At 49.0% G+C, this 20,540-nt stretch overlaps 1 protein-coding gene across 1 annotated transcript in view; it reads right to left on the reverse strand.

The window, feature by feature from the left end:
- LOC126533998 (uncharacterized) overlaps positions 1-20,540 on the reverse strand; it is a 147,980-nt gene that overhangs the window by 45,265 nt on the left and 82,175 nt on the right. The window contains exons 6-7 of the mRNA XM_055072564.2: positions 7,917-7,933; positions 733-794 (exon numbers count right to left, since the gene is read on the reverse strand). Of these exons, the coding sequence (XP_054928539.1) occupies positions 733-794; positions 7,917-7,933 (79 nt within the window). The remainder of the gene's footprint in view (positions 1-732; positions 795-7,916; positions 7,934-20,540) is intronic.

Raw genomic sequence — 20,540 nt, forward strand, 5'->3', positions numbered from 1 at the left:
TTACGCTGAACAACCATTTTCAGTTGCCTCTTTGATTACTGCAGAAGGTCCTAAATATTTTATTTTGAAATTCTTGCGGGCGCTTCTCGAACATTACTATCAGCTGTCGCTGTTCTCGATGTATGCCTAATAAGCGTTAGCATGCATATCTGCTAAATAATTTTGCTAATTATGGTGCTGTACTAGGCACTGATGCACTCTTCGAACTCTTCTAGTGTTTCATACGCTATCTTGCTTCGCGATGCATTGCTTTGTAGAGGCTCTCGACCATTTCCGAACCGTTCAAGCTGCAAAACGCATGTTATCATACTTAAGGCTGACACTTTAAGAGTAATGCAAGTATGTGAAATCACGAGGGACGCTCATAAAGTTTGTTGCATATTGGCCATGAATTTTCAGCACGTGAACACACGTCTCTTTGGCTTTAGCGGAATGGAAAGTTGTGTGTTGCGTACATGAGGACGTTTCTAAGGGAAGCGGAGGGGGGGAACAAAACAAACTAGCCAGTGACCACAGTTGGTTGAAGCACGGACAAGGAGCTGCTTTCTATTATGATATCAATATCACGAATTTTACAAACGCCCCTCGTGATTATTTTTCCTTGTTTTTCAATTCCTGCGTTTTTTATTGTTTTAGGTGAAGAGCATGTATTTAGTGTTCCGCAATGAATGCTCGTACAGCTTATTTGTATACACTCAGAATTATGGTGGTGAAAATTATCGGAAATCTCACCATTTTCTACTAGGAGTCTTTCTCGATGTTGGTCCGACGTGTAGAACGTTAGGTCAAATTGCCTGAAAGAGCCATCGCATAGGTTAAAGATGGTACAGATTTACCACAGGACTCTCATCTGCATTGCTGCAGATCCTCGCATCCTTAAAAAAAAAGTCCGCCAATGCCCGCAAAATTGCCGCGCGACTTTGCGTGTATTCATTGCGTAAGTTTATAATTAATAAAGACTATTGATCTGATTAGAAAGAATGAATATAAATAATTTGAGTATTTCCAAGCCACGGCAACAACATTACCTTGGCTCGGTCTAGCTACGTGGCATTCGCATATTTTTATGCTCTGGCTAAAGTTAGTTGGGACGCCCATGTATTCAGGCTTCTTTCTAATGAACGCTAGTTGGAAATCAGTGCTTGCTATTGTCGCTTCTTCTTGTGTTCCGTATCAACTTTCGCGGTGGTTATATCATGAAATACACTTCGCCCGATCTCACAGCTTGAAATTTGAGGGTGGGCTATCTTGAAATTTTGGGTAAGCCAGCTTGAAGTTAGTGGAATGGCAAAGTGAAATTTGGGGGTATGCTTATGCATACTTAGAAAACTCCAGCGTAGTTTCTGCATACTTCTCGCGGTATGCAGCTCGGGGTTACCACTTCCCCGCATATTGCGAATACACTTCACCTGATTCAAAGCAGTTTTGGAGAGAGCAATGCACTCAGGGCAAAGATTGGCTTCGATAACGAAACTAAATTATTCGCCGAATAATTTAATACTTAATTGATTTTATACTGACATTTCTTAATTGCCTAATTTATAAGGCTTTGAGTATTGCCCGATGGAGGCGTTTGTATTAGTAATCTATTAATAATTAAGATTAGCTAACATGGTCGAACTAATCTCTAGTACATACAATTATTCTTGATTATGTTCCTTTGGTATAACCTTAGTTACTCTTGTTTAGTGTAATAATTTAACATAAATTATTTTAATTAGCCTCACAACAATTTCTTGCCGTCAATTAATGCTATTGTGTCTAGCTAATATTATCCTAATTATTGTTATTACTCTTTGATAACCTCAATTACTCTTACATCTTTTCAGCACGCATTATATCGTCCCAGTGTCAGGAGACCGGCAAAGACGACGATCACAAACCAGACAACGGAGACGACGTAGTGGGGCTAGTCTACAACCATACTGGTTTTACCGGCCATATCTTCGTAATAGTAGACATGGCCCCATTAAACATTGAATTTTTCCTTGTTTCATTCTCGGTGGAGGTGCTGGTACTAGACAAGAAGGACCTCCGCAGCGAGCTTGTGCATGGCCGTCCTACAATGCTGACAGATGACCTGGCAGGTGGGTCGAGCACGGCGTCAGCATCCGGGCCGTCAGCATCCTTGACGCCCTAATCGCCCATCCGCCCGACCTTGGGTACCGACAGCGTCGACATCGAAGAATGATCCAGCACATGCGAATGCGTCACTGCACACAACTGATGGGACCCAACCGTGATGCTCGCAAATCATTCTTACTCCAGGGACCAGCAATCACCTGGTATGACACACATGAAGAAGAGCTGACCAGCTAGGACGCATGTAAGCAAGCACCATGCTACATCTTAGGCAAGCTCGCTGGCCGCAATATCGCCACTACGAAAGGCCTATCCTGTCGGGCTCAGGCACAGACTCGTGCGTTGCGTACATCGCTGACGTCCTAGCTCTTTGCCACGGCATCGATTCCCATGTGCCCGAGGCTGACAAAGTGAGGCATGTTCTGAAAGACATCACATATGATGCCTTTAACTTGCTCGTTTTTAAAGATTACTAGACGATTGACGAAATTATCTATTAGTGCAGGCGTTTCGAAGAGTCAAAGAGCCGTCGCACTGGCCGAAAGCTTGTGCGGCTTGCCAACACCGTTGCTACGTGATCGTGCGAAGACGTTCATTCATCCCTTCAGTCATACACAACGAATAGCGTTGTCCGAATTGTGCGACACGAAATCAAGGCTGCGTCACCATCTTATTTTGTACGCCCTTCGGAGGAGACCCAATCGACGATCTCCCTCATCCAGGTCCGCGAAGAACTGCCAAAAGCAGGCATTCAACCCATGTGCTCCGTAAGCTGCTCCTAGGGTAGACCTAGTGCCTCTCTTCATTGACCACGCCCGACGTTTGGACGCCATGAGATCCGGCCGAATGACGAATACCTCAAGACATGCACTGTTGTCCGACTGATGGCCAAATCGCCATCCGTCGTCTTTGCGCGATGCTCCCCATGAACCGACATATAGTGACCGTGGCCCTTCTGCGTCCACCAATCAGTCAATCAGCTTACGGTCAACTTGTACGCTTCATTCGCCGCACCATTCTGTACGCTCAGCTCCGGAAAATTTATGAATGCAGCGCCCGGTTATAACGCTGCATTGGACCTGCAAATCCTGTCCTTACCTTGCCGGAAGATCAGAACCTAATCGCTGTGGAAGTTAACGCCATACCTGTAACTGACCTGATCAACACCAGCTAACACATCTCAGTCATGAACGCTGATCCCCGGAAGCACCTCAAGAAAGTGCTCCCATTTGCCGAGTCCTCCGTTGTAAGAGCTCCCGCTGTGCTGGGAATGTGTGCCGCTCACGTCGTCGTTGGCAGTCGCTGCACATGTCTTCTGCTCCAACGACATGGCGATTGCCCGAAGTCATTGCTGGGCTGGTGTAGTCCAACTTGATTTCCCTGATGTTACCGACCTTCCCGACAAAGTGCAGATCAAGCTATGTTGTTGCTACATTATTCTTCCACCAACGAAAGTTCTCACGTGTATCACCGCTGTGCCCAACCTCTGTGTTCCTGAAGGTGACTATGCTGTGACTCCCTGCATTTATGCCTTACTTTCGCACGATGGGTCACTTCCTGACAGTATTGTGACCATATCGGGTCACAAAAACTTATCTTCTGTTCCTGAATTTCTCACTCTGCCCTCGGGCACTACCCAAAGGTATCTCTCTCGCCACACTGTCACCGTCGTAGGAGCACGAACTTTCTTCTCTCTCGCTTCGTCCTTCTTCCACCAACTCTCCCGCCGCCTGCAATGCTCATTCCGCAACCTGGTCTCCAGTGCAGGACGACGTTACCAATATGACAGCCCTGGACCTTTCACCCACACCAGCCGACAACCTTCGTCATGTGTTGCATCTCATTACGATATTTTCGACATTCACGGTCGGCCTTTTGGACAAAGTTGCCTTATGCAGCATAGCATGCATACCGCCAATGCAGTGCCTATTCACTGACAGCTCTATCGCACGTTACACACCGATCGCCGAGGATACCATTGGATACTGCACACCGTAATATTATTGAGCCATCGTTGATACCATGGGCTTCTGTCTTCCTAGTGAAAAACAAGGACGACACCTGGAGCTCCTGTATAAATTACCGCCATCTAAACGAGATAACAAAGAAAGATATTTATCCTCTGCCACGCATAAATGACTCGTTTGACTACCTACACGGTGGGACGTATTTTTCATCAATACACCTGCATTCTGGTTACTGGAAAATTGCCGTCGACAACATGGAGCGTGAGAAGGCCGCATTAGTACGGTTCATGTCGTTCGGCTTTAGCCATGCTTCAGCCACCTTCGGCTGAATGAAGGACTCGCTCTTGCACAGCTTTAGGTGGCCTATGGGCCTCTGTTACCTCGACGATGTCATCGTGTTATCGGCGCCCATCATGACAATACTCTAGGCCTTTTCGTGCGTTGTCTAAGTCTTCTATGCTGCTGGGACACATGTGATATTCTTCGAAGTGCCACTTTGGTTGTCGCCAAATCACTGTCCTCGGTCATCTCGTCGACTCCTCTGACGTCCGCTCCGATCCCACAAAACTACGTGCTGTTCTTGATTTTCCTGTACCGACCTGTGCCAATGACGTCCGCAAGTTTGTAGTCTTGTGCTCATATTTCCATCAATTTGTTAGAAATCACGCGTACATTGCTCGGCCTCTGATATTCTTTCTGAAGAACGGTGCCCCCTTTTCAACGGCTCTGCATAAGCTGCTGCCTTCGAACGCCCTATAACCCTGCTCACTACAACGCCAATGCTCACTTACTTCAACCCATCTACCCCATAGAGGTCTGTGCAGGTGATAGTGGCTGTGGTATTGGCGCTGCTTTAGGTGCGTCATTGTGAGCATGGCAGAGTTACTGCGTACACAAGTTGCCTGCTTTCACACGCTGAACACAATTACTCCAGTACTGAGCGCAACTGCATTGCACTCGTATGGGCAGTGGGTAAATTTTGGCCGTACTTATACGACCGAACTTTCACTGTCACGACTGATCACGACGTTCTTTGTTGTTTCTCTAGACTGGAAGATCCAGGCCGCACGGAACTACGCCTTCAAGAATTCACCTACAGTGTGTTGTGTTGTTTAAGTCGGGTAGGCTTCGCCATGAAGCAGATTCCCTGTCTCGGCACTCATTCAACGCTTCAGACTCCTATGACGCACCTGCTGGAATATTCGCGCTCTCCGCCTTCCACAACATCGGCCAGGAACAAGAACGTGGTACATCCTCGCACCACCTCATCAGTCGCCTCTATTGTAACCCGTCAGACCCTTCAGTTCGCAAGTTCCTCATTCTATGCGGAATATTGTACCGCCAAAATATGCGACTAGAAGGACACGTGCTGCTGCAAGTCATTCCCTCTCATCTTTGGGCGAATGTGTTCGCGCAACTTAATGATGTCCCTACTGCTGGCCACCTGGGTGTTTCCAGGACGTACGACCGTGCCCGGCGACGATATTTCTGTCGTGGAGTCTACCTTACCGTGCGAGGTTATGTCGCTGCTTGCGAACCCTGCCAACGTCGTAGGAAACTTCTATTTTTTTCCGGCTGAAACCCACCAGCTTGTTCATATTCCCAGCGAATCATTTTATCGTGTTGGTCTCTACCTATTGGGCCCTTTCTCTACCTCCATGGCTAAACATAAGTACATCGCCATTGCAACGGATTATTTCACTTGCTATGCCGTCACACGAGTCATCCTGACCAGGCGCGCTACCGACGTCGCACACTTCAGGCTGCAAGACGTCATCTCACACCAGAGAGCTTCTCGCAGGCTCCTTACAGATAGGGGCATCTGCTTTGTACCTAGAGTTGTCGAAGATCTACTTCGCTATTGTGCCACAATACAAAAGCTAATGACAGCATATGATCCTCAAACGAACGGCCTCACTGAACGCCTGAACTGAAAGCTTACAGATATCCTCTCGATGCATGTCTCCTCAGATCATATTGACTGGTACGCAGCCCTCCAATTTGTGAAGTTGGCGTACAACGCGTCACGTCAGGCCAGCGCTCTCCACTCGCTCTTCTGTCTCGTCTTTGGACGTCACCGGACACTGCCTTTCGACACGTTTCTGCTAACTGCTCTCGAGTACGCTCGCGACGTCATAGCTACAACCGCTAAGGCACGTCACATTGCCCACTGTTGCCTTCTGAGTCACCGGCCAGGTAGAAGTCTGTCCGGAGCGTCTTCACGATTTAAGTCCTCTACCTGCGACAACGTCCTTCGGAATCCTTCAAGGCGTGAGGTCCTATCGGAAAATAATTGCTCTCCCGGTAGTGCGGCCCTTACAGCGTTGTCCGACAACTCAGCGATAACACTTCTTCAATAGCTCCAGCCCATGATTCCCCCTCGTTCACGTCATCTGATCTTATCTACGTGGGTTGTCTAAACCCATACCGTGTGGCCGCCATCTAGCACGCGCCAGGTGGGCGCTTTCGCTGCTGGGGGTTATGTCGCGGCCTCACGAAAGCGACAAAGAAAACGACCACCAATAAGACGAAAGACACGACATAGTAGGGCTAGCCTAACGTTCCACTATTCTGATTGCACAGGCCATATCTTTGGAATGGTAAACACGGTCCCAATTAACCTCAAAGCTCCGGTCGTTTCATTTTATAGTCATAGTCATAAGTCATCAGTAGTCATACGTAATCATAAGGCATTCTCATATACCTGATCATTTGATCATTTTTAAATTTTAAGGAATTTTTACAAACAATCTGTTACAGATGACATATTTCTACTCCTTGAATTGTATTATACGGAGAGATAGACAATACTCTCACAACAAATCGAAACACGTATTGAAATAACTAAAAAAAATCACCTAATTATATTTTTAATTATTTATTTGACGGCACATATTGCAGTTTACCAATTGTAGCCGGTGAGCTTCCAAGGCGTATTCACTTAGAATTAACTTCCAGAATGACATTAGTTTGGAGATATGCGCAATCAAACTTGTCATAAATGCATTGTTATTCCGCTTACTATTTCAAGAAAACGCAGAATTATCAATTGAAGCACAAGAGTAACTCGAACGCCCATGTATTTCGTCCCACACAGTTTGGGAAATCATATCTAGAAGCTACTGTGATGCTGGAAATTAATTTCAAGTAGATAAATGCTCACCGGCTACTGTTCTTAAATTACAATATGTGCCTTAAGGTTTTCAGCTAGAAAGCTAATTCGTTTTGTTTTTCATTATTTGAATATGTGTTTCAATTTGTCGTGCTCGTAATGCACGCCTCTTCGACAAATCCACTTCAAGGACAAGAATTATTCTATCTGCCACAGGAAGTTTTTGAAAATTCGATAAAACTTAAAAATTATACCCTGTATAGCACCTTAGGACCTTATGTATCCCTATGCATGCAGTGCACCGTGTAATGTGGTAAAGAGAGACAGTGGTAAGGACGGACAGATAGAGTCCCGTGGGAAGGAGTCCCTAGAGTGCTGGCACATAATTACACGCTGGGAGTACCGATCAACTACAGGGCGTATGTGGGCAATTCGACAATTCAGTTTGCTTCCATACCTAACGCGGTTTGCTAACAGCAGACGCAGCGCTGCAGACCCTAGTCTTTCAGCAACAGTGAGGCAGAGGGGTGTTCAGCAAATTCTATTAGGCGTTGGCCTATCGACAATGCCCGGCTATTGTGGCGGCCAATACGCCACCACCGGATGAGCTCCCCCTTGCTGCCATTTGCTGGCGCTCTAGGCAGCCTCTGTACAGCACAGCCTACGTGCTCACGTGTTCCCTTTCTTAAAGGAGCACCGTGTACCTGCACCAGTCATGTCATGAATATCAGTCTTAAAATGGTATGAGTACTTACCTTTTCTCCCACCGATGCTGAAAAAAAAAACCAACGAGACAACACTTGATTTACTTGGAGATTTTAAAATCTTCTATTTGCTGTTGACAACAAAGGTTGTAAACTTACGGTACATTAATCTGCACTTCATTGTGAAAACGAATTATATTGGCTATTATATCCAGAGGTAAACTACCTTCAATGTAACACAGAATGTCTATGACCATTCACTATAGACTAATCTGAACACTTCGTAGAGAGGCTTCTTTGACTGGCTGCACTTAAAACGCATTTATGTTGAGGTGGCTCTTTCGTCGGCTGCACACGCGCTGGTTTTGTTCAACTTGTTACTCGGTAAAAATAACTTCAGTGGGCGAATGTAGAGAAACACCGCAAATATTCCGAGAAGCTTTATTAATTGCACTGCAGAGTATGGTTCAGTGCTAAAGGTATAGCAGGAGAAACAGTAAATCAGTTTAATACAGCAAACTATCCTTTAAACAGCCTATAAGAAAAGTTTTACTAGAACAAAAACTGAAAGCTAATCATCCACCTTTTGAATTTCGCGCTGAAACCCCAGAGCTAGCACGTCAATATGACGCACGTCTTGGATCTACGACCGCAGCTTACAGCCACTGGTACGTTATTAGCATAGATCATGACGCCCACTTGTACGTCAGTATGTACGCCAGCACCTTACGCCATGTCATCGTCATCGTCGAAATCAGCAGCATCCTATCTTTATGTTCTGTAGCTCTAATAGCCACCGGTTATTTGCCCAACACATTACATGGCGTTCCCAGCACCATTTGTTTCTCTTAATGTCAACCAGAACATCGGCTACCCCCATTTGCTCTATGATGCGGACCGCCCTCGTCCTGTCTCTTAATGGTCCCCTCACCAGGTCCCATAGCAAATTTGACTATACGCTGGAAGTTATGTGTCCTCTAGGGAGCGTTCTGCAGCAAATGTGTTTCAAATCGGCTCAGTAATAGCCGAGATAGAAATATTTTAGCGCCGCGAACCTATGATTTCAGCAGCCAGGCTCCACTGCCAAGCAAGACGCCCTTTCCACTCGCGCTGCCTAGCTTATGCAAGCGAAATTTCTTCCCTTTGTTCTAACCATGCCGGAGCTCGACGATCGCATACGTCAAAGGCCTCGCCTTCGTTCTTTTTTTTTGCTCTTCAATTTTATTCGTCGCTATGCACTTCCGCCGACGGCGTCGCAGGCGAGCTGTTGCCTCGTTCGCGCAGCGCACAATATTGCGCGCTGTGCACAAAGATTACTAGCCATATAATTCAGTGCTACAGGAATACTCAGGCAGAACAAGCGGATCACAATGCATGATCACGCGCTTGAACAAGGCAGAAAATGGCACAGTTTTGGTACCTGCGCACGTGACCGCACCACCGTTGGAACAAGCAGACGAAGCGCAAGTACATCTCTCTTGCTTCGGTGAGAAGTAAAACAAAAAACCCGCATACAATCCGTTTGTGTGTTTCATTCTTTCTCTAAACTTCAAATCGTCAATTCAAGCAACAGATCGCACAGATAACAGATGTTGTCTTGAATAATTATCAAAGTCACGTGTCGCCACGAGGGACGCCCCACAGCGGACACGACTACGTAGCGCAGGGGCACGACTACGTCACCGTCCGGCTTGGAGCGCAGCGGCCGCGAAGAGAAGGAAAACCTGCGTTCGGTTTGAAATTTCAGATCTCTCCACTCCGCGTAGCGATCTTATACTTTGCAGAAATGATCCTTATCGCGCTATGTATGCCCTGAACTTGTCAGCTAAAAATGGCCAGACCTGGTGAGGGGCCCTTTAACATTGTGCACAGCATTTCTCCTATCGTCGCTCTTTGCGCAGTCCTTTACTTGTTCTCGGGTTCATTTTTTAACCTACTAACTACTCCCCAAATAGTTGCCGGCAGAATACAATGATTGCACACATTTTTTTTTTCAACGACATTGGCAAGTGCCCAGTCAGGATTTGGTAATGTCTGCCGTATGAACTGTCACCCATTTTTTTATTCGTTTGGAAATGTCCTTATCGTGACGCGGGTCCCCTCTAAGTAACTTACTTTCATAAACATACTTTTGCGCAGACTCCAGAGGCTGACTGGCAGTCATGATGTCTTGTTACATTGCCAGCCTGTTGAACGTTAACTTTTCTTTTGTGTATTAATCGGCAGCTCTACTCTTGCACTTCTTCGGTTAAGGCCTCCAATTATTGATGTAAAATTAATACGCTGCTCAAGAGAGGGAAAATTGGACTTAGTTGGCGTGATCAAACGATAGTGAAAATGGCTCGAACCCTTCACCTTTGGTTGGAGTCGAACCTCTGACCTTTTGTGTTCATGAAGGCGAAGTTAATTGAGATAGAGGTAATTATGGCACTCGAAGCCAGGACCTTTGGTTGGAGTCCAACCCACGTCTTTTGGGTTTAATGAAGGCGAAGTTAATTAAGATAGAGTTTGCAGCGCATTACTAGGTGCGACAATGGGCCGGTCACAAAATACAATGAGAACACGCCCGGCACGGTGACCATGCGCGAGCAGCAAAAGCGGCAAGGCTTCCGTGTTACTGAGCTGGCTCGGCTAAACATGCAATTTGACGGCACCAGGCACCAGCGTCTGTCTTGTTTTTATTCACCCACAAATTGGTGACTCCGGACCTTGCGTCATTCCTTTCGCTCCAGGTGCCGCAGCCACTTCACGGGGCCTACCACCTCAAGGAGCTCGAGCGCGCTGTCTTCGCAGTCCGCCTTCCATCGTGTCAGTCATCGCCTCTGATTCTCCCGATCAAGTACTGCCGTCAAACCCACTACCCCGCGATCCCTAGGTCACCGCTTTCAAGCTTCCAGAGTTCTAGTCGTCAGACTCGGAACTTTGGTTCCTTACCATCGAGTGTTTGTTCCATAGCCACCGCCTCAGTTAGCAGATGGCCATGTTCGAACACATGGTTGGAGCGCTTTCACCGACTACTGCTGCGATCGTTCGCGATGTTCTACACTCCCCGCCCGTCAACCGCCCCAATGACCACTTTAAGGCGACGCTCATCGACCGCACCACTGAATCGGAGCGGCATGGATCATAGAACTTCTTACATGGGAGGAGCTCGGGGAGTGCAAACCTACCGACTTATTGCGCAGCATGCAAGTCTTGGCACGTGACTGGGCTCCTTCAACCGTTAGCGCAAATCTACGGGAAATTTTCCTGCAGCGTCTTCCACCGCAGGTGTGCATGATCCTGACCGCGTGTTCATTCTCGACGTTGGAATCACTGGCCCAGTTGACCGACAAGATTATGGATGTCGGTTTCCCCTCTGTGACCAGAGCTCATCACCCTCCTGACCCTCCGTCCCATGTTGCAGCCGATGGCGACAGCTGTGCGCGTCACCTCGAAGCTAACGAGGAGCTTACACGGCAAGCAGTGCACCTGACAACTGAGGCCGCTGGCATCCGAACTCGCCTGCCGTGTTCTTCGTGGCGACCTCGTCGCCCAAGCCCCGGTCACTCTGGATGCCGTTTTCCTCCTGCCGGTACGCTTTGCTGGAACTACCGTCGCCATGGCTATCGTGCAAAGCAGCGCCGCCCGAACTGCTCGTACGTGGGAAACAGTTGGGCTGAAAACTTATGGTGACTGCGGTTTCCGGCCCCAGGTCCAGTCGCCTTTTCCACGTTACCAACCGTGTCGCTAAAGCGTGATATCTCCTCGACACTGGCGCCGTGCTTTGCGTGCTTCCTACTCCATTGGCTGAGCACCGCCATCCTGCCGGCTCGCGTCCTCTCGCCGCGGTCAACAGATCGACCATCCAGACCTACGGCCCAAATTCCGTGATCTACCTAGGAAGTATCTTTGACTGAATTTCTGTCATCGTGGTTGTGCGCCCGCCCATCAACGGAGCCAACTTTCTTCGGCACTACAAACTTATCGCCGACGTGCGGCACAGCCGCATCTTTGACTGCGAGACGAGCTTAACCGTCCAAGGTGTGTCCGGTGGCGATTACCAAGGCGCCCCTGTGGCGATTACCATGATGTCATCAGGGCCACTGTCCTGGACCGGTACCCATTAGGTCACATTCAGGATTTTACGCCGCACTGCACGGCTTCGCCATTTTTAGGAAGGTCGACCTGGTGAAAGCCTTCCAGCAGATACCTGTGAAACTCTCACACGTTTCGAAGACTACCATTATAACACCCTTTGGCCTGTTCGAATATCTGCGCGTGCCTTACGGTCTTCTTAATGCGGCCCAGACCTTTCAGTGTTTCGTTGATAAGTGAGGATATGTCTTCACGTGCTCCTTTGCCTATTGTGACGACATCGTCGTCTACAACACCACTTCCGATGCTCATAAGCTCGATCTACGTCAAGTTCTTGCAAGACTCAGCAAGTTTGGTCTTGTTAATGCTCCGAAGAGCGAGTTCGGCGTTACGGAGTTCGATTTCCTCGGCCATCGCGTCAATGCACAACGCATTCGTCCAGTCGCTACCTGCGTCACAATCATCCGTGAGCTTCCTCAGCCATACCTCACCACGCAACTTCGCCAATTTCTTGGCGTCAGGAAATTTGGCCGCCACTTCACTGCTCGCTGCTGCAGTATATGGAAGATTCTCCACGGCCTTCTCTCTGGCCTCAAGACAGTGAATACTCTCGTGGCCTTGAATGACACTGCAGATCACGCGTTTAGAGGCATCAAAGAAGCTATATGCAGCGCAACGCTCCTCCTCCTCCCCAAATGCAACACGCCAACATCTGTCATGGTTCTCGCATCGACCACTGTCAGCGCAGTCTTGCAGCAGTTCATTGCTGGTGCTTGGGAGCCCGTCGCCTTTTTTTTCGACAAGCTTGCGCACCCTGAGCCCCACTACAGCAGGTTCGGCCAAGAGCTGCGCGCCATCTAGTTGGCTGTGAAGCACTATTGACATTTTCTCGAAGGGCGTTCCTTCCGTGTTTTTACCGACCACAAACCATTGACTTCCGCTCTAACATCCGGCAGCCCTTCCTACGCGCCCAGCGACATCACACAGCTCGCCTACATTTCTGAATATACCAGTGACATTCGCCACGCCAGCGGAAAATCTAAAACCGTTGCCGATGCGCTTTCTCGAGCCGCCATCCATGCAAGGGAACACGGCCGACCGGTCGTCCACTTCACGGCCATGGATACCGCCCAGAGTATTGACGCCGAGCTACAGCTGCTTTACACGAGCGGTACCTATCTGGTGTTTGAAGATCTCTTGCTTTGACGTAGTAGTTCTGCGGAAACCCGCAAGGTGGAGAGAAGTAATGAATAAAGGGAAAATCAGACATCCACCCGTTCGTCAAACTCTTGCCTTTGCTTCGTGTTGTCGACAAATTCGACTTCGCCCTGCCATCTGCTAGCCGCCTGGTTAGCTCAGATGGTAGAGCGGCTGCCCCGGAAAGGCGGTGGTCCCGGGTTCGAGTCCCGGACCAGGACGAATTTTTCTTCAACTATGAGGCTTTTCTTTCGAGGAACCCGTATGGGTTTCCTTTGTAGCAATTGCTACGAACGGGTGGATGTCTGATTTTCCCTTTATTCATTACTTCTCTCCACCTTGCGGGTTTCCGCAGAACTACTACGTCAAACTCTTGCCTTTGCTTCGTGTTGTCGACAAATTCGACTTCGCCCTGCCATCTGCTAGCCGCCTGGTTAGCTCAGATGGTAGAGCGGCTGCCCCGGAAAGGCGGTGGTCCCGGGTTCGAGTCCCGGACCAGGACGAATTTTTCTTCAACTATGAGGCTTTTCTTTCGAGGAACCCGTATGGGTTTCCTTTGTAGCAATTGCTACGAACGGGTGGATGTCTGATTTTCCCTTTATTCATCTCTTGCTTCCTCGCTCCGACGTACCCCTCATTGTGATACATTGACCGGACATCCTCGGCCTTACGTGCCTCGTCCATACCATGGGGCCGTCTTTGATGCTTCCCATTTGGCTCATCTGGCTATTCGAGCAACACAGCGACTCATCACTTCTCGTTATGTGTGGCCCAGTTGAAACTGTAGACGTAGACGTTCGTCGCTGGTTATGCGCGTGCCTCAACTGCCAGCAGTCTCAAGTGCCTTCCTACACTACGACTCCTCTTGGCAGATTCCCGTCGCTGGACGCCCGCTTCAGCCATCTGCACATCGATGTTGTTGCCCCCCTTCCTCGTCGCGGGAACCATCGCTACCTCTTTACCTGCATTGACAGGTTCACCAGATGGCCTGCAGCACTGCTCCCGTGGACATAACAGCGGAGTCGGTAGCTCGAGCACTCATCACACTGTGTATTAGCCCGTACGGTGTCCCTTCAAACATAACAACATACTGTGGTCGCCAAATCCACTCAACATTGTTCGCCAATCAATGGCGTTCAGACGCTGTAAAGATCCATGACGCTGCGGTAAGCTGGTGCGGCAAGTTGACCGTGGCAACGCCACGCGTCATTCATTTCAGTGCCATAGGGATTATGCAGATGCTCTAGGCGCATTTGCAAGGCCAGCGACCCTCCGTGTTACGGTCTTGCCGTCGACGGTGTATGCACGGTCCACACGCGGAGGCTTAGACAGCCTCCAGACCACGAGGAATGCAATTTGCAGCAAACGGAGAAGACGGAGAGTGTGCACCGTCAACGCATCGCTAAATTGGCTGAGTAGTGGAGCCAGTGCCTCACTCTGCCTTCCACGGCTGGAAAGAGCAGTGTGCGCACACACACTATACCACACTAACACACCATTACAAACTTTAACACACTTGAATATAGCACATCTAACCAAGATATGATTATGAGGCTGGGGGACTCCAGAATAACTTAGACCACCTGGGGTTCTTTAACGTCCACGCAACACACCGTAAACGGGCATTTTTGCCTTTTGCCCCATGTAATTGCGGCCGGCGCGGCCGGGAATTCCATCCCGCGCCGAACGCCAAACCAACTACGCCACAACGTCGGTACACACTAGAATCTCTGCTAAGCTGATATGTGTACGCACTGTTCTGAGCAGAACGGGCAGCATACGTTAAGCTTACGTGTATTTCCCTTGGCGCTGAATACCGCGGACTGTTTCCCGTCAGTCTCAATAGTGCACCAACGTGATGCGATGCCTGCAACGTCACTTCCAGCGCTCCGCTTCACTCTAGCATAGTCTGGAAGCTACCAGGGCGATGTTGCTTTTGTGAAGCAGCAGTTGCCTTGCATGCTACGTCACCTAAACTTGACATGTCCGTGTATAATTCGAAGAGGTAAAGCGAAGCCAAAGACCCTCTTATCACATTCGACGCTTCACCCCCCCCCCTCCTCCACGCGAAAAAAACCACATTTATTGTTAATTGTTAAATTATTGTTAATCTAAAGGAAGCAAGCAGTTGGCCTTCTGGTATCAATTATCACTGAGCTATAGCACAAATGTCGCTACGTGAAAGCGAAACCTTTTTCGCTTCGTCCCTCCCCTTTTCGCGACATTCTGTGTTATACCGGGTGTTTCAGCGAACATTTTCAAAATTTTTAAAGGTTACCTGTGGCAGGAAGCACCATTCTAGTTCAGGAGTTGGCCAACTCACACAGGGAGACATTACTTGCACAAAAATTAAAATAAATAATCGACATAAATAACGAAAAGTCTCCAATTACCTTTTGAACTAATAAACGTGGAGTGCATATTGCGATTTACAAATTCTAGCCATGAAGTTCGCAAGGCGGATCTACTTGGAACAAATTCACAAGATTAGTCTAGTTTGGAGATAATAATTTCAGAACTTAGCGGAGAAATACATTATTGTCCCAGTTACTGAACAACACGTCGGTTTGTGCATTCATGCTCAAAAGTAGCTGGAACACTAGGCCATGAAGAACGCAGAACCGTGCACAAACGCTTCTGGGTGGCCCAGTGGCTCGGGTTGTGTAGTTCGCGTGTTAACGCAAGCTTCAATGTCAGCTCTACCAACCCAGCTGGTAAGCTAATACCAAAGAAGTTCTTTTATTTTGCTTATGTACAATCCTGTGCTCTGAGAACTACCTGAAAGAAATTGCCCCTGAAATGTAGGCTCATTTGTTTGCGGGTTATATATTTTGTTTCAAATTCTGAGGCTAACAATCGGGTGTTATTTTTAAACAGCAAAATCGGGGACAAATCGAGAGTTCCCTAGACTGCCACAAAAACAGCGGAGAAATGGGTAGTTCCGCTGTCTGACAGCCCCAAGTTCTGGGTTTTCTGGTAAAATTTAAGAACGATTAACAAAAGAAAATATCTTCGTTTGGACACTAGCATTTTGTTTCAAAGGCAAAGTCACCCCCATGAACAAGTAATAGCAAACAGAGCTGCTGGCATATCATGTGAAGAACGCATCTGTACAAATCGTCGTTACCACGCGTTATCACTACATTTAAAAGAAGCCAAGATAACATAAAGCAACAACCAGAGACAGGTTTCTCGATTCTTTTTTTAGTTTTTCCCTGCACTTTTTGACACTAGTGCGACGTAGTAGTGACGGCGAATAATACAGCTGTAAAAATGTTAATCACCAGACTGACTTTTCATTGGGCAAACTTGTGCCCATAAAAGCAAGTTACACTCAAAGCACAGCAATAGCAGCGAACATGGTCGGCGATCGTCGAATTCTTATCTGCGGGTCAAGCGCGTCGCCTTTTACAGATCAGTCATCGAAGGTTCCAGAGTGATCGCAGGTGCCGGTGTGTCTTCCAGAACGTTCTACATCGTTAACGTCGCGCGATGAAATCAGATTACACAAGTCCCAGTGACAACAGACAGCGGATTGAACCATCGATAACTCTCGACACTTCCGATACATGCAGGCGCGTCATGCGCTGTGTGGTAACATTTGTTACGTGGGGAAACGTGGTCACGCGATAAAGATAAACAAGTGCTCATGTCAATACCCCCCTCTTAATAAGCATTCTCCCGAGGCTACAAACATATGAAAGCGAAACAGAAAAAGCCTCTAATAAACAAACGTAAAAAAAAACAAAGTCCAAAGTAACATAGTCCAAAAAGAACAGGTCCTGAGTTCAGCTATGCAATGTCCCAAAGTTCGGTACCGCTGGTTGAACGCTTTAAGTCGCACAACATGGACTATTTCAGATGGTGAGCGGAGCCACAGTGATAGCGAAATGCCGTCTGGTACGACTGCATGGTCGAGTGCGTAGATGCGTCGGATGATCTTGTAGAGTTCGAAATAGCAGCGTAAATGCTTCTCCCTAAGTCCTCGTTGCCATTGGCGTATTGGCGTCCAAACCCTAACACGGTCACCGGTCATCGTCGAAGGTTGTAGTGTCGGTTGTCGGTCGTCTGCTGGTTCTTGATCAGCAGGCGGGCGAGCTGTCGGGCGTAAACCAGCTTCAACGCCGTGGTCTGTGTTGTTTCTCGCACCGCCTCGTTGTAGGCGAATGTTGCGCACGGCAGGATGGCATTCCAAGTCTTCTATTCGACGTTCACGTGCATTGCTAGCATGTCACTGACATCTTGTTCAGGCGCTGCCGAAGACCATTCATGTGCGGGTGGTAGGCAGTTGTCCTCCTGTGGCTTGTCTGGTTTATTGCAGAATGGCTTGGGTGAGCTCAGCTGTAAAGGCCGTCCCTCTGTCGGAGATGAGGACTTCTGGGGTGCCATGTCACAGTACGATGTTCTCGACGAAGAATTTCGCCACTTCGGCTTCGCTGCACAATACAGCTTTCCCACTTCAATCCTGCTAAAACCATGTCCCTGACACGATAGAACGTTGCAGGCGGCGGGCACAGTCCGAACATCATGACCTTCAACTCGTAGAAACCGTCTGACGTGATGAAGGCGGCCTTTTCACGATCTTTCTCGCCAAATTCCATTTGCCAGTAGGCGGACTTGAAATCCATCGACGAGAAATATTTGGCGTTGCAGAGCTGATCCAATGCATCGTCTTTCCGTGGTAGGAGGTATACGTCCTTCTTAGTGATCTTGTTCAGTCGACAACAATAGGCGCAGGAACGTAAGGCTCGGTTCTTTTTCTTAGGTAAGACAACAAGAGACGCCCACGGGCTTTTCAACGGCCGGATGATGTCGTCGCGCAGCATTTCGTCGAATTGCTGACTTATATCTTCACGTTGTCGCGTCTAAACTCGGTAAGAGCCCTGCAGAGTGGTCGGGCGCACTCTTCGGTTGCGATGCTTTACAACTGGTGTTTGTCGAATCCTCGATGACGTCAAAAATTTGCCTTTGCACCGTCGGAGCAATCTTCTAAGCGGTTGGTGCTTAATCATGGGGAGACTTGGATTTAGGTAGAAGTCTGGTTTAGGAACTATTGTCTTCGGGATAGATGTGGCAGAATCCGATAGTACAAACGTATTGCTGGTTTCCCCAATTTCCACGATGTACGCGATCGTCGTGTCCTTGCTGATGTGCTTAAACTCCTGGCTGATGTTTTTCAACATCAATTTCGCTTTATGTCCGTGTGGTCTAGCGATCACTCTTGGGACGCAAATTTCACGGTCGAGCAGGAGACGTTGGTCGCCCTCGATGATGCCTTTACGCCTGCGGGTGTTTCGGTGGAAACTGAAATAACAATGCTGGAGCGAGGCTGGATGCTGACTTGATCGTCGAGCACACACAAGGCGTGGTGACGACTAGAACACTCCGGCGGTATCGCTTGATTTTCTGACAGTGTTATCGACTTCGATTTCAGGTCAATGACTGCGCCATGTTGGTTCAGGAAGTCTATGCTGAGAATGCGGTCTTGCGAACACTGTTGGAAGATAACGAAGGTGGCAGGGTAGGTACGGTTATGAACTGTAATTCTCGCGGTGAAGGTTCCAGTCGGCGTTATTAGGTGTCATCCCGCGGTCCGAATTTGGGGCCCTCCCCAAACAGTCTTAACTTTCTTCAACTTGGTGGCGAAGGGTCCACTCATGACGGAGTAGTCTGCTCCTGTGTCTACTCATGCGGTTGACTGCATGGCTGTCCAGCAACACGTCTATCTCAGTGGTCCTTTGTCTTGTGTTGTAGTTAGGCTTTGGCATCGCATCACGGCTGCATCGCTTTGACATGTGGCCGGCACGTCCCGTGATCAGGTCTTTGGTCAGTGCATTCCAGGCTTCCTCGCGATGGCAGCGTGTTGTTATGTCACCGAGATACTCTCTTCGGCGCCTTCTTCGGCAGAGGAGGTTCTTCGCCAGTTCGACGAACAGCAATCGTACCTCCATCGGTTGCTGCTTTTAACTTTCCGGATATGGGCGGGCGAACCGGTCCCGGGGTTCGCCAGTGTAAGGACGACGCTGCAGCGACAGGTAGTGGCGTAGTGGCGGCGAACGGGATGGTAATCGAGGGCTTCACTCAGTAGCGGTGAGGTAATCGGCGATATCACGAGGGCGTTCACCTTTCTGAGGGCGCTGTGCGTCGACGGCGAATCCTCGCAGTTCCATCTCGCGGTAAGGACATCGGCGATAGATGTGGCCAGCTGCTCCGTAGTGATAGCAAATTGGACGGTGGTCGGGGGCTCACCAAACAGTATTTCTAGGAACGATGCGTGGCGCGACGGGTTGCCGTGCTGGCGGCGGCGGCGGACGGCGGAACTGCGTCATTAAAGCGCCCTGCCGCTCGCGCGGAGGGGGAACATGACGGCGGCTACGGCGGCGTACGTCATCGCTTCCGGCTGAGGCTGCGGCAGTTTAAGTACTCCGAGTGATTGTTGGAGCTCCTCGCGTACGACGTCGGCAAGCGAAGCCAGTTGTTGCTGCGATGAGGGGAACAGCTTCTGAAGCTCCTCCCGCACGAGCGCTCTGATAGGGTCGCACACGTCATCGGTGCCCAGTGATTGAACTACCGCGTAGTTTGTTGGGTTCCTTCCGTGGTTGAACTGCCAGTTCCGCATTTCCAATGTCTTCTAGATGCTGGTGGATTCGTGAAGAAACTCGTCGACGGTCTTCTGTGAGGTTTGCCTAATTCCGGCGAGATATTCCTCTTTCACACTACGCATGAGTAGGCAGACTTTCTTTTCCGTGGATATTTCTGGGTAGGCGTGGCGGAATAAACGGGACATCTCCGTGGAGATCGCGATCGGATCATTGGGCAGCTGCGCTCGGGTTTCTAGTAGAGCTTGGGCTCGCACTTTTCGCTCGATGCCTGTAAATGTTTGCAGGAATCCGTTACGGAACAGGTCCCACGTCGTTGAGGTGGCTTCTCGATTCTCGAACCACGTCCTGGCGCCGTCTTTCAATGAAAAAAAGTCATGGCGTAGCTTGCCGTCGCTGTTCCAGCTTTTAAATGTAGTGACCTTCTCTCACGTCTCCAGCCAGCTTTCCGGGTCCTCAAATGGTGAACTGCGCAATGTCGGTGGCCCTCTGGGCTGCTGCAGCGCGGTTCATGCTGGCGACACAGGGGCTGTCATTGTAGCTGCTGCCGTGACCGTGCGCTTCCGGGTCTTCTCAGGCGAACGTCCGTGCCCCGGGCGTAGTCCTTGCAGCCTGCGGCTAGCTCACTAGTCATTGGTGACGTTGGTCTTGCCTTCATGACTCAGGCTTCGCTCACGGCTTTGCGGGGGCATTCGGTACATGAACGTACTAGCACCTCCACCAGATGTCACGTACTAGTGATGGTGAATAGTACAGCTGTAAAACTGAATGATGACATTCACATTTTATTGGCCGAACTTAT

This window comes from Dermacentor andersoni, chromosome 7, assembly GCF_023375885.2.
Source record: "Dermacentor andersoni chromosome 7, qqDerAnde1_hic_scaffold, whole genome shotgun sequence".
Classification (NCBI taxonomy): Eukaryota; Metazoa; Arthropoda; class Arachnida; order Ixodida; family Ixodidae; genus Dermacentor; species Dermacentor andersoni.